The sequence below is a fragment of the Falco naumanni genome, chromosome 9, assembly GCF_017639655.2.
Source record: "Falco naumanni isolate bFalNau1 chromosome 9, bFalNau1.pat, whole genome shotgun sequence".
Lineage (NCBI taxonomy): Eukaryota > Metazoa > Chordata > Aves > Falconiformes > Falconidae > Falco > Falco naumanni.
Window position 1 is genome coordinate 14,921,183 of NC_054062.1, and position 14,924 is coordinate 14,936,106.

A 14,924-nucleotide genomic window follows, 5' to 3' on the forward strand; every position below is an offset into this window, starting at 1 on the left:
TGGTATATATACGTGCACTGACGGCTTTTGTCAAAAAAGTTTCCTACTGTTTGTTTTGCCAATTCTCACCTTTCAACCTTCCAGTTCTGACTAGCAAGGTGACCTGGCTACTGGTTCTGTTACAGTCATGTGCCTTTCTGATACCTGGGTCAAATGACTCCTTTTTACATGGGCCAGTTCCTATGCAGCAGACTAAACCCCATTTTTAATACATTTCAAAACAGTTTTCGGGTAATATTTTGTGCTTACTGCTTTCCTTGTCTCAGGTGTGAACTGCTTAACATGAAGTCGTTACTAAACAGCTAGGTAAGAAGATGAGGTTTAATCCCACTGTCAAAATGAAGTGTGAGGGTAAGTGCCTCATGGGTCAGTTATCCAGTAACTGATGTGTCTCACTAGAAAAGGTATTTTTGCGTTTTGATACCACAGAGCTTCTGATATTACAAGAGCTTAGAAGAGGGTGTTTGCTTCCACTGCTTTGAAGGGATGTCTGGGATGGGGTAGTTCTGCAGCAACGTGCTGTCAGAGGGAGTTACCAGATTTGAAAATGACGACTTCAGCTCAATCTGATAAGGACATCCTACCACATCTGACCTGAGCGGGCAATTTGTTTGCCACGAGTATAAGCGGTAAGAACTAGCACAGCATAGAAGCGACGCAGGCGGTGGGAAGGAAAGAACAAACAAGGAGAATACACCGCTGCCCCTTGCTGCCTTCAGTGAGGGACTACCACCAGCAACCCAACCCTGACGTCTAGTGGGCCCCCCCCAACACTTATTACTAGTACCTTCATTATGTTTTAATGCTTAAATCTCTCACCTCAAAGATGTAGCATAATCCAAGGTAAAGCAGGAAGTAATTGTGTAAGTGACAACCTGTAATGGATGAAGTGCAGGAAACTAATGGAGCAGCAGTAGCGATGGTCCTGGGACTCTCCTCCTCCCCCTGCAGCAGCATGTGAAAATAGGTTATTTGTGAAGTGCTTGTTGGAGTGAGAGCTCCAGTGCTGCCACAACCGTGACTACGTAAACGATGTTTTGCTTCCAGTCAGTGTAAGGCTGCTTATCCCTGTGGGGCTGCTGCTGGGCTGGGGCTGGAGCGCGCCTGGACAGGAGGCGCACAGCAAAGCTCCTGCTGTGGCACAGCAGCTGGGCACTCCTGCAGTACAGGGATGGCCCAAAAGCCATCACCAGTGGAAACTGGTCAGAATGAGCCTGTAGCTACAGGTGGTGCGCTGTGCCAGCTTCTGCAAGTCGACAGGTCTGCGGGCAGAGGAAGAAGCCGCCTTTGGACACCGTTTCTGTGGCATTGCAAATGTAAGTTAAACACCTTTGCTGCCCTCCCACCTATCAGCTGTAAGGCCGGCAGTAGGCTTTTCAGTTTTTCTTACCCTTGTACCAGCTTAGGGTCTGCGACATCACTCCAAATCATCACAAAGAAGAAAAATAAGTAGTACATTTATTGAATCTCCACTTACTACTACTTCTAGCCTTTATTCAGACACTTGTGCTCAGCTTCGAGAGCCAAGAATTTCTTCATTATCATTCAATGTGAATGATGCTAAATGTGAATCCAGTGCAGGAAGTCGGGCTCTTCTCTCTAACAGGAGTGAGAGAGGGGTTTCTAGTCTTTTTGTCCTTTTTTTGGCTGCACAAAATAACCCTTTCCAAGGGCACATGAAATAAAATACTATATTGCATACTATATACATTTACGTACAACGGTAAATGCACCATTCATTCAGAAATACACAATACCTAAGGCTCAACGGAAAAGCTTGGTTGAAGCATCTTCTCTCTGGATAGGAGAAAAGGAGCTTGTGACAGTTGTGGAAGGTCCATAATCCATAATCTGTGTTCATATGGATCCTGCCCCTCTGTTCTCTGGAACTGCAGCAATCTCCAAGGAGCACCTGTGCCCAGGAGGGAGAAGCCTATGGCTCAGTGACAGAAGACATGTGCAACCGTGATGGAGGATTTCTTCTGAGAATAATTATCCAGCAACTGCAGGAGGCAAAGCACCTTAGTGTACTTACTTGACTGTGTGCAGAAGTAGTAAACTAAACAGCTTCCTTTGGATTTAGGAAACCACTTCTAAGTCCAAGTGTTCCCTTTACATCTGAAAGATTCTTACTGTTTTTTGCTTTTATCCTGGCGTTGTTGGGACTGCAAGGGGATTAAAACAGGTGCTAGCTATCAGCGTGAGGTAGGGACCCTGGAGCTGTTGGAAAGAGAAAAATGTTTCTTTCTTTCTTTTTTTTAAGCTGATCAGACATGGGGAACTGAATTGTCTGCTTTCAGCTGTATCAACCTTATTTTACAATGCCTGAGCTTTGCCTCCCCCAGCTGCTGGGCTTGGACTAACACGTGCCTCCAACGTGCTCTAAGGAGACATACTGCTCCTTGGTCATCTTTTGAATTGTGTAACATCCCTGCAGAGAAATACTTGCCACAAATGGCAACCTTTTCCCTAAGATAACAAATCAATTCTCTGTGTGTGTCAATAGCTGCAGCTTTGTCTTATCTCCCGTGGCCCGAAGGCACTGTATCACACCAACAATGCTGCAGCGAGATAAGGAGAGCCAATCTTACATCTACTCCGGCTGTCTCGAAGAAGGTGCAGTCCCCAACAGCCACGCACAGTGGCACTGTGAGTAACCACCACGGCCACTGTGCTCTGCATGGGGAGGAACAAGGTGTTCTTGTACCTTGATGTTGCTAAACAGACTACTGGATAAAGCTGGGGTTCACTGGACTAGATTCCCCTTTCACTAAGCTGCTTCTCTTCTCTCAGCAGTGGGCTCAATACCTCAGCTCTTAAGTCTTTACTTCTGGACTCAGAGGAGTAACACACGTTAACCCTCCAGCTAGTGCCTGTTTCATACACTGAGAAGAGTATTTTAAACATAAAGTGTTACCCGTGCTCTCTCCCCTGCTTAAAGTAGGGCAGGCATTCCAAATCCTTCCTGTAAATAAAAGTCAAAGTGTAACGCACCATTCACACTCCAGACTGACTTGCAGGCCGTGCCCCAGGGCAGTGCCAAAGGCAGCAGCCCCTCCCGGGGGTAGGGAAAGGCTCCACATGCACATTCTCTGCTCTTGCTTGTTTGTCCAGTTGTTTTGGCTTGACAAGAGATGGCATCTTAGCACACGTAGGAGTACCACACATCCCAATGGCACTGGGGGCACGGGAGTCCCTCTCAGCTCCAGCTGGAGTTCTGCAGTTCCTCTCGGAGCCAGGATGGAAGGGGCTGCCCGAGTCTGTTCATCAGCTTGGATAATTCAATGTTGTGCTCCCGGTAGAAGTCTCTTAGGAACAGCCGTGACTGTGTGAGAAATACAGACCACGTTAGCATGGAAGAAGATGTTACCTTTGACACATGTTCCGTAGATCACCTAGGATGGAGACGGTAGGAAAATCCAGATTGGTTTGTGGGGATGTTTCTACATCTCTTGCTTCCAACAGATTTGAGACTGATACTCACCAAGGAATCCATATCGGGGTATTTTCTTCCTTTACTCTTTCCTAGGCATTTAGTCTTTCCTCCGTCTAGCAGCTGGCACCAAAATCCTTTTGCTTCATCAAATCTGAAAAAGGACACTTGTCTTTAAAAGATACAACCACATGCCCAATTCATAGCAGCACAACTTAAGTAAATCCAGAGGGAATTTCCCATTTTAGTGCCTTACAAATTGGGTTTGGGTTTTCTTTCTTTTTTTGTGGTATTGGCTCCTTTTTTTTTTTTTTTTAGCACTTATCTACTTTGACAAGAAATCCATTACAACCATGACTGTTTCAGCTTTATGCAAATTTCAGAGGTAACATGGTGTTACCAATATTTGCCTGTTAATAATTAACGAATGCTAATAATAACCAATGTTTTAGTGTATGTAAATTCTTTTAAATCTCCTCATTATTGCTGAGAAGTATTAGAGAATCCCCTGACCATTTATAAAGAGTCACTGTTTCTTTTCTTGCTAAACCACAGGTAATCAGGCAATGCCGGGAGCTGGGTCTGGGCTGTCCTGTCCCCTCAACTGGCCAAAGGTGAGCTCGAGGTGTAAGCAAGTCCCTCTACCAAACTCTGGGGCAAGCTGACCAACACCATTTATCTTCTGACCCTGGCTGACAGGTGCCAGCCAGTACCACTACTGTAAATAGCCTGTTTACCATCACCCCGTGCCTTTCGGCAAGCAAGGCTTTCAAGTAACTGACATTTCTCTAAATCTGCCCTCCCCCGGGCAGCCACATGCCCCCCGCCTGGAAAACCACTGCAGGAGAAGGGAATGTGTTCCCCCCTCAGTTCAAGGGCAGGGCAGGTGTGGTATGCCTGTGCACCACCTGCTCCCCGAGGCTGCCATAGCAAAGATGTAAAGACACAGGTTTCAGCTGCAAAGGACAATGTTCAGGATCTCCAGTGGGTTTGCAGAGTTTCCACTGAAGACTGGTAACAGCCACAGTTCACCTTCAGCTAGCGCTTACCTAGTCACGTTAAATGTACTTGCACTGTGGGCAAGATCACAGTAATGGCTGAGTAACGTCCTTCAGCTTACTAGCAGTGAGGTAGTGCCTCCACCAACACTTCCCCAGATAGCTCTGGGCACCTGTCAAGTCCATGTCTTCTGTAATAACAGGCTCTTTACCTCAGAACTGGGTGATATGTCCCTAATCTCCATCTGGTTGAAGACAGGAGCAGCCTGTCACACATTTTTTTATCATCCCTCCTCTACTTTCTGTCAGATACAGGTGTAACACAAAGCATAAGGAGTGCTAATAATTCCAGCACCTCTTCTGAAACCACAAATGAAAAACATAATTACTGCTGCGAGCAACTTCATGCTTCTCCGCGACAGAGCCAAAACCACCCCTTCCCCTATCATTTCCGGAAAGACTAAGCTACGCTTCCAGCCTCAGTTTAGCACCTCATGCCATCCGGACCTATTCTAGGGTTAGGCATACCTCTGAAACCGTGGCAGGTCCTGTAGTCAAGGGATAAAAGCTGTTCTCCCAATCAAACACTTACTAGGTCACAAACAAAAACAGTTTTCCTACCTGAGGGCCTGGGTGTAGTTGAAGAGCGGTGTAACTCCCAAGAACTTCTGGATGTTGTCCATTACAGAGGCAGGGTTGTGTCTCAGCTCCTGACCGTCCACAATGAGAAGCTGAAAAGACAGCAGCTGCCTTAGCCCCCCAAGAGCCTGCGCCGAACAACACCCGAGCGAGTGTCCTGGTCTCCACACTGCCCCTGGCCTTTGTCCCTGTGAGTAAAGGCTGCCAAAGCCCGCTAATTCTGGAGCAACATGGCCTGTTTGCCACCACAGATAGAGACGTTACGATACGGGCCACAAGTACCATAAACCATAAACATAAACAGCTGATCATGACGGGCTTTGCTTGATAAACCTGCCCTTTGGCCAGACCCCCTGCAACTAAGCACTAAGGCCCAGCAGTAGCACGAGTTACAAATGGTCTCTGAAGACCTCATGTATTCTTTTTAGATGTCAGCAGCCACCGTGCTAAGTATTCTGTAACCTACGATCGCTCTCCTGTTAGGTGTATGACTGGCAATAACAACTTCAGTGCTAATAAATTACCTACTCCAAAGAACAGCACAGAAAAAGCCACGTGACCTGAAGCCTGGGGGATGCAGGTGACCCCGACCCATTGTAAGTACAAGGGTGGTGTGCCTGGCTCTACCGCTCCTCACAGCAGTAACCCCCGGGGCGTAGTAAGGCAGTGAGATACGAGCCCAAGAATATTTTCCCATGTCTCTCTCAACCTTGGCAGATCTGTCATGTCCAGTTTAGGCTGCTGCTTTGGCAGAGAATTAGAGACTAAATGGGCATTTTAAGCCTTTGCCTGATTACTGACTGACTGAGGGTAGCCCAGCAGCAGAAAGGAAGGCGAAAGAAAACATCCTGACTCACACACTGTTAGCTTATACACTTCTTGGGAATTTAGAGACAGTAATGGTCTTGGTCTGCTTATCGACTTTCCGTGAATGTATACACAAAATACAGAATCCTGACATCTCTGCAGTGCAGTTTCCCTTCACCAGACAGCTCAAAGCTTCACAACGCAGGAACAAGAGGCAGAGCCCAAGACCCTCTCGCTAAAGCGAGGAAAGGGCAGTCAGCAGCTGAGCACCTCCTGGGGCTGCGGAGGGGCCCTGGGCTGCTGGCTGCGAGATGAAAGGGAGGCAGCGCCAACGCTGCTGTTCTTGCTGACCTCTGGGAGGGCACAGTACCCTGCCGCACTCCGTTACTTTCACAAATACAATAAAGTGCAAAATTGGAGTACTGCAAATACAATAAAGTGCAAAATTGGAGTACTCAAGCCTGATTTCTTACCAGCTTATAACAGGAGGAATCAAGCGGTGGCTCTTGTTTCAAAAGACAAGGTGAAAAGAAGGGGGGGGGCACATGCACGTGTTACAGTTCGCTCTCCTCTCCACTCAACCTACAAAAACCTACAAAGGGCTCCACGAGAGCCACTACTGCCAAAGCTCCTACCTGCCCCGAGGGGTAGTACGTTAGCCAGCGCTCTAGGTGTGTTGAGTACCAGCCAGGGAGCAGGCATCGGCTTTGCAGGTTGCGCAGTTCCTGAGGGGCCTGGGATTTCGCAGAGATCACTTGGTAGAAGGTGTAATTGAGCGCCACGGGGTCACTGTGAGCACGCTGGTGCTGAAAAACGTAAGCTGAATTTAAGAGCAGGAACACAAATTCCACCTTATACATGTCTGTGCAGATGCCACCGTGTTGGCACAACCGCCCACCAACACTTCCGTATGTAACTGCCCACGCTCCGCAGGTGGCGGGCGTCGCGTCCCCCGGCCCCTCTGTGGACGTGGGTCCCTGGGCGTTCTGCCTCAGCCTCCCGTCCCATCCCTCCAGCCCTCGCCCAGGAGCGGCAGGGAAGTTACCTGGTACCACGAGTAGGCTCGGTCAGCAGGGTTGATCAGAACAGTAATGATTTTGGCTCGAGGCAGCAGGGCCGCACCACGTTTTGGTACCACCTCTGTGTCAAAGTAATTGGCACTCTTCTCAAACATGAAGTCTGTGCTGGCGTTGGAGGGGATGGGAAAGAATTCCATGTACCTGCCAAACAGACGTGTTGCTGGTGAGCAGCATGGCCCAACAAAGAAACGGCACACGACAAAACGATGCCCTTGCTTCTCTCCAGCAGACGCTGTCCGCAGAAGAGCGCGCTTTGCCAGTAACAGCGAACGGGCACGCAGGCGCCGAGCTGGCAGAGGTGGGACTTGGAAAGGGGTGGCGGAGCACAACATGGAAAGCTGGAGGTGACAGCAGGGTAAGAAAGTATTTTGCCGAGAGCATGTTCCCCGGGTCCTTGCACAGTGGAAGGAAAAGGCTGAGGGTCGCATCCTAGTTACAAGCTGTAGCAGAAAAGAGGTTTTGTCCCAAGATTAAGGTCAGAATCAGCTGCCTGCCCTGCCACTGTCTGCTTCTCTAAACCCGGCTAAATCATTAGTCTCTTTGTACCTCAGTCTGTAGCTGAGACACAGGGTAAAGAGCTCTGCTCGGCCTCACAGGAGCTTCTCAAATTAGTAACATGGAAGCTGTAAGAGATTCGAGTAATGGTACGGTAGAGGGTAATGGGGGGACGGGGCACTGTAAGACTGGTCTCTGCTGAAATTTAAGCTGTACAACAAACTCAATTTGCTGCTAAACACAAAGATTCTTGTCTTGCATGTGGTGCTACACTCAAATCAACTTGGATGACACTTGAGGGGATGCACATAAAAGCCTACGCTTTCTAGGCTGATCAGCTAGTGCAGCGGCTCTGTTAGTGCTTGACTCCCATGAGCTTTGCTCAAGTACCAGCCATCTCCCAGTAGCTTTTCAACCGTCCTCTAAATGATCAGGGAAGTCAGACAAAATCTCCCACAGCTCACAGGCAAAGAAATCCCACAGCAGAATGGCTCACTGCTGCGCAGCTGTCCCTCAGAGCCCCCCAGGAGGGAGTGCGGTGCCACAGTCTATCCCAAATTAATGCTCTGAGCAAGAAACATCTTAAGAATTTCTCTGCCTGGGAACACAGTGGCATACCAGTGGCACAGTGATGCCAGAATTCCCCTGCCAGGTGGAAACACTATCATAATTGCGTATTTTTACCAGCAAAGATCAAGGTATTCATGTGGACACTGGCACCACTGAAAGGAACGCAGGGATGGCTCTGAGTCTAAAGGGCCCAGGACAACAGTAGGGATGTTGTCTCCTCCATACTGTGTGTCTTAACTTGGAAACCACAAAGAACTTTTTAATGAGCACACTGTTGTCTGTTTTGCGTGTCAAATGAAAAGAAGTGCCATGACAGCAGTGCATCTAACAGAGATTCTGAATTTTTAAAGCTAAATCATTGCCTAAAAATGATGGTAAACAGTCGGTAAAATCAGAAACTACCTGTCCTGCTCCCAGGACTAAGCAGTTGGGTTAGAAGAGAAACAGAGAACGTGCAGAGTGACAGCAATGAAACCAGCTGTTCCGACACAGAGAAGCTACTGAGGTGGCTGAGGAGGAATACAGAGAGACTTGGGAGAAGACAGCATGGGTGCACCTTATCACAGAAGAACACGCGTCAGGGTTCTTACCAATCGATTCCTTTATGATAGTTGGGTCCATTAAAAAACTGGATCTCCTCAAAGGTGGATGGACTTGGGAAGTTACTGGTGACAGCTGGATGCATGGTCAAGAAGAAGTGCACAGCTGTTGTGCCTGCAACAGGAACCAGTTAACAGGACCTGCGTCACACATAACGCTTAGCTGAATGAAAGGCTTCACATCTGCTACCACCGGTCCCCAGGCGGGCACGTGCCCGTTGTGCGGGGCTAACCCACCCCTCAAATCATGCAGGTTTGTGGCACCAAGCACTTTGGAATTGAACTTGGCCGACCAGTTCAATCCCACGGTTCAGCTCATGCAGCTGATTTAAGTCACCTCCTTAGCCTGCCAGCAGTCACCCATGCCAGCTACCTGTCATGCCTTTTCTCTTCCCTGGCGGCACAGCCGTGCTGCCACATGGCAGGACCCACACCTACCTAACGGGAGGCACTGCAGGGCAGCAGTGCGTTTGGGAAGGAGATGTGCTAGGGACAACATTAGTGTCCTCCGATAGAATTGAGCTACAGGTGCCTTGGCCTGCCTCTGCCGTAGCCAAACCCAATAATCCTGCTCAGCACGCAGCCGTAGGGCTCCCACAGGCCAACAAACCGGCCGAGAGAAGGGCCTTCTCACTGCACCGCTGCGAGCACCTGGGCTGCAATACGTGCTCATGCTGCGCACACGCCACCGGAGCTTCGCAGTGACACAGGCAGCAGCTGGGTTGGGACAAGCTGCTTTTCAAGGCCAGGGCTGCCATTTACAGTGTGTGGCTAGCAGCTGCTGTTCCGCGGCGCTACAGAGAAAGCCAAGGTTTGAAGATCAGGCTTTGGCTGACCAGATTTTGCTCTCCCCGGTCTAGAAGGTACTCCTCAATACAGTACGTACAGCTGTGTCACTGCCAGCCACAATGCCACAGCAGTTACGCAGTGGTGACAGAGGTCAGACAAAAGAGGATCTCCACCTCCCACTGACAGCAACATGGAGCATGCGGTGGGTACACGGAGATCTGTTGCAATAAAAGCACCCGGGGGCATTCATCGTAACCTTGGCTAAGCGCGTGCGTTTAGTCCTGCTGACAGCTTCTGTTTGTGACATGCTAAGGAAGGTCAAAAACGCCAGAAGACAACTCTGCAAACAGGGCTTTTCTCTGCAAATCAGGACTGAGCCAAGCAAAGTGCAGGGTGCACAGTACTGACAGACTTGCCAGATTTAGGTTAGAACAAATCAGAGATTCTCTGAAAGGTCCTCCGCGGCCGTTTGGCAGCTTGCACAAAGGGCAGCCCTACAGATCTACAGCGCAGACCTTTCCAGCTCTCCTCTCTGGAGGAATGAGATGGAAACTGCAATCTATCTTTAGATAAAGCATTCACATTACCAGTTTTCTGAGGTCCCACAATGAGGAACTTGGGGAGTCGATCGCATGTCTTCTCTTTGGACCAGATATCCTTGTGCCTCTTATCATCACAGGGGTTCTGCAGCACAAGGGACAGGATTAAGCATTACCACAGGAGCTAATGGAAAGGGGCAGAAAAGCTAGAAGGCCAGTCCTCTTGGGAAGATGCAATTAGCATATGAAGAACAACTCTCAGCCACACTGCTGCTCTGCCAGGCATCAAGAAGAGTTAAGTAAAAACATGGGGGAATGTTTTCAAAAGCTCTTAAGCGACACGGGAGCCAACATCCCTCTGAGAGCGTTAACCACAGGCCTTGCCCTGTGTAGCCACGCTGGGCTGGGCCATCACGATAGTATAGCTCAGCATCTGTGAACTTCTGGCAGACAGACAACTCTATCACCTTCAGTTAATTTCATCTGCTCATTACCATGCAGAGAGCTGTGGCACCGGGATAAAATGGAATAAGCATGTTTTTGTTTAATGAACATGAATTCTGCGGTGTGAAATTACTTTAAGATTAATCACATTAACATGCTTGCAAGCTCCTCTAGCAACAAACAGGGTTCTTCCTCGCACATGTAACATTTCACAGCGGCTTGCTCTAATGCCCTTTAATGACCCAAACACCCGCAAGCCTGCCCCCCAGTCACTTATGACAGCCATCCCTGTCCCTATGCTCACACCATGACTGTGTCCTACTGCTCCTCCTCCCCATCCCTTTCACCCTGCGATTTGCCACTTGCAGCCTCAAGCCACAAAAGTTAAACATAAAAGCTTTATGCACCACCCCTCCGTGCCCTCCAGCAGCAGCCTTGCCGCACTTCACATTCTCCAGTTCTTGGAAAACCACTAGAAGCAGTTAAAGCTGCCTTCTCACCTGCCACAAGGGATTCTTCTCCTGCGGAAAGATTTCGAAGTACTTCTTTGCAAGTTGGACAGGGGGTAATGTTTGCAGGCGAAGGTTGGTCCAGCACTGCACAAACTTGACCAGGCTCTCGAAAGTGTACAGTCCCAGACGGTCATTCCCATAGTTAGACAGGTGGGTCATGAAGATGCTGATCTGAAAACAGGAAAGATGTGGGATACTCATAAATCAGGTAACAGTACTGTTTCCTCCTAGCCGGACTGTGCTGTCAGCAAGAGGCCATTCACATCTCAGACTGCCCTGATGAACGTCCATCTGCCAGGATACGGTGCTGCTTTGATGAAAAACAGAAGGATGTAGCCCTTGCGAGACAGGGGGAACTCGGGAGAGGAGGGACACAGACCTCTCAGCAACCCCCGGGAACGGTGGTAGGGTGATAACTGAGCCCCATATGTGAGTCCAGAACAGTTTCAAAATCCCATTCAGGTGGCTTTGGGACATTTATGGGACCAAGGGTTAGTCAGTGAGTCCCTCCTAGTCAAAACCTTGCAACTCCTCTGTCCTGGGAGAGCAAGAGGCTCCCCCCCCCGCCCCCCCAGGCACAGCCAGGGCAGCTCCTCCAGCAGCAGTGCCAGGGCAGCAGGCTGGGGCACGGCAGCGCAAGGGGCACCTTCCACAGCAGGTATTTTTAGGCCCACAGCCTGTCGGCTGTCATTCACTTTGGAGCTGGCACCTCAAGTGTAAAGCAACAACTGGCAATTCACACTTGAAAATACAAACAAGCGTACCTGGGGATCCAAACAGGGACTGCAAAGAGACACTGCACTAGGAGCAGACACCAGCTGATGAGGCTTTAGCTCCAGCACAGGCAGCCCCTGAAATGTGCCCTGCCAAGCCTGAGGATGTAAACCCTTGGGCAAAGTGGCACCCATGGGAGCCCCCCCAGCACTGCAGTGTGCAGGAGCTGTGTGTTATCTCTGCCTTGCCAAGCCATCTCCTCCCTCAAGCAGATACGTTTCTCTCTAATCTGTTTTTCAGTATTTTAACTTCTGGAGAAAAGAGTGCAAAAGCCTGCTGTCAGCTTGACTCTGGTGTGTGGCTTTGACAGCTCCCATGGAACTGGGCATCCCAGTGCCTGTAACACAACGGCACTTCGCCAGGCACAAACTGCAGCGAGGCTACAATTTAGCAAAACAGAAGCAGAACACTAAGACCACTGGAAGAATGACTACAGGGATGATTTTGCACTCCCCACCCCGTGTCTGCTAGTGCAGGGAGTGGAAGGAACCTCATGTGCAGTAGGGGCACCCACTGCAGCACAGTTCAGGGCTGAATCCTGGTGATGCCAGGTAAGGTCAGCAGGCAACAAAAGGCTTCCCTGGCAGGGGGCAGGAATGGCTTTCCCACTCACAGTAGGGGAAGAGCAAAAGAGGGGAGCAGGATGGTCTTGGGATGAAGACATTTGCTGGCACTCAGGAGGTCTGAATTCAGTTTTCTGCCTGGTGTCACCATGGACCAGTCTCAGTGTGATGGAAGGTACTGACAGAGAGTAGCTGTTCATACCTGAGCCATCCCCAAGATGTTGTGAAATTAATTTGAGCCTGTCCATAAGGTGCTCACACCCCAGGGTCTTTGGGTAGGCAACAGAAAGCAGCGGTAGGACTCTGGGACACACAGAATGTAAGTGGAATTACAGATTTATCACGTTTCTCTGCCTGTGAGATTTTCCCTTGTGGTTTCCCACTGAGCTGACAAAGAGGCCGTGCCAGGCTCTGGCACCTACACTTCAAAGAGCAGTGAGTGCTTGCTGCTGTTGTGCAAAAAGGATGTGCTAAATACAACACGGAGCAAAGGGCAGAAAGATCTGTGTAACTGCAGGGCCACGTCACGGAGCATGTGAGGCAGCAAAAGGATGCATCTCCTATTTTGCCCGTTTCTGGGAGGCATGGGAAGGTGGTGTGACAGCAAAGGGTGGCTCAGCCCTTTGACTTGGTAGCGAAATATTTAGAGGAAAAATGTGCTGCATGAAGCGCCTGGCTTCGTTACACTGATGTTACACTGGCACAAACCAAGTACGGTAGCAGGGAGGACACAGGTCCCCACCTGGGGCTCCTTCAAGACTTCCAGAATGAAAAAAGCCCACACGTGATCCACGTTAGCAACTGCATTTCAAGACTTGACTATGTTGGGTGAAATGGCTCACACAGGTAATGCTGTCACCTGCAAACAGTCCCAAGGAACTGGATGGAGAAGCCAAGAGCCATTTTCCAGTACTTCTGAGCATGCAGTCACGTCCCGTAACACACACGCACTGTTTAACGAGGCCTGGCAGCTCGCTCTGCCTTGTCACAGCTACTGCTGCCAAAACAGCTCCGAGCACTGCTTCTGACATAAGCTACACTCAAGTCCCTTCTCTCGCTCTCTCCCATCCCCACCCAGTGACTCTGGGGACTGGCTTGGTAATAACAACAGCCTCCTCTCCCCCTCCCTTCCACTGTCAGCACGCCATGATTTTCCCTTCCTTCACACTGAGGAAAGATGAGAGAAAAGGTCACAGAGACCCCAGAAGACAGAAACAGGAGGGTACGAGCATCCTTGCAGCACCTAACAAGCAGCTGCGGGCACAGCAGTAAGCTGCCTGCGTGGTGTGAGCAGTGCACAGCCTGTCTGCCAAGAAGCCACAGCTATTCTCCTTCCTGACATCAGAAGCTCAAACATCTTCTGTTTGCACTGTGGAGTTAATCACACGCATACAGGCTCGGAGACTCCTGTGTGTGTAGATCCACTCAAGGCGGGCTGGAAGCACCAAAAAGGACTGAAAGCGCCTGGCCCAAGCCCGCTACGGATCACTGCTGGGGCCACGGGGCCGGCCAGCTTCCCATCAGGTCCGTGAGATGGCTCTATCAGTGAGAGGAGGAATGCAAGGGTCTGAGTCGCTGTGCAAACACGAGCAATGAAGAGGAGCTTAGAGCACAGCGCTGCACTGCTGACAGAGAGAGAAATGCTCTACTGCCAAAAGGAAGCAGAAGTGTAAACATTGGAAACATGTGAAGGGACCTGAAAGTGTTTTAAAAGTCACCACGAAAAGCCAACAGTAAATCTTGCAAGTAAGTTCATCCTGTACCCCAGGCCAATCTTCCCAAACTTTTGGGTCGCAGATCACTGCCAGCTGCTTCAATCATCGCATGCTTATCAGTGAATTTTAATGGGTAGCTCTAGAAACTATTTCTATTAATTCCTTGCCACAGCCTCCTAGACCAGCAGTGATCTCTGGGTTACAGTCTGGCAACTGGTTTTCCAAGAGAAACATAGAGCTCTAAGTTTCACAGTGGCTATTTCTGCAGGCATCCTTTAAGATCTGACAATTATGAAGCGGGACAAGGTGGAATTCACCCAACATAGGGAAACTGAAGCTCAGAAAAGCAACGGCCACAGAGAACAAGGCGGTTCCTTTCCATCAGACTGATCACTCCATACATAATGCAAGGAATAGCCGCCTCCTTACTACAGACTTCTGTTAAGCAGGTAGATTTGCCTGTTGTGTGTAAAGGTAAAAATACCATCTCAGGTGACAGGACAGAGGGCTGGCTTCCAGATCTCCAGGACAGAAGTTTGGCTCCCAGACCTGGAAGTAAGAACACCCACAGCCTTCAGCTAGGGCTGTCAGCCCCATACCTTCCGCAGGTTGCACACCAAGCCAGAGCCGCCGCAGGCTAATCTTCAGAAACACAGGGGCTGTGTGTAAACTACAGCCTGCCTGTGTGTAAACTACAGCCTGCCTGTGTGTAAACTACAGCCTGCCTGTGTGACGCACCCAGTGCACGTTGCAAGGGTCTCTTCACTACCACAGTTCTGCTCCTAGGAGTGAAGAGGCACTAAACACTAGGAAAAGGAAGAAACAAGAAATGAAATCAAGCTCACTGAGGGGAAAAAGCTTGATTTTCTGATTCACTGAGCCTCTACAGCCCCAACCAAAAGTGGCTAAAGCTGGTATTCAACCCTGCAATCAAGATGCAAAAGGAGGAGGAATGAAGGAAAACATCA

At 49.6% G+C, this 14,924-nt stretch overlaps 1 protein-coding gene across 3 annotated transcripts in view; it reads right to left on the reverse strand.

Annotated features, from left to right (window-relative positions):
• Positions 1-1,441: 1,441 nt before the first annotated feature.
• NDST2 (N-deacetylase and N-sulfotransferase 2) overlaps positions 1,442-14,924 on the reverse strand; it is a 136,914-nt gene continuing 123,431 nt past the window's right edge. For all 3 annotated transcript variants that reach the window (XM_040607021.1, XM_040607023.1, XM_040607024.1), the window contains 8 exons: positions 10,893-11,075; positions 9,997-10,093; positions 8,612-8,735; positions 6,923-7,097; positions 6,513-6,683; positions 5,053-5,162; positions 3,485-3,587; positions 1,442-3,325 (listed from right to left, as the gene is read on the reverse strand). In XM_040607021.1, the coding sequence (XP_040462955.1) occupies positions 3,200-3,325; positions 3,485-3,587; positions 5,053-5,162; positions 6,513-6,683; positions 6,923-7,097; positions 8,612-8,735; positions 9,997-10,093; positions 10,893-11,075 (1,089 nt within the window). In that variant the 3' untranslated portion in view covers positions 1,442-3,199. The remainder of the gene's footprint in view (positions 3,326-3,484; positions 3,588-5,052; positions 5,163-6,512; positions 6,684-6,922; positions 7,098-8,611; positions 8,736-9,996; positions 10,094-10,892; positions 11,076-14,924) is intronic.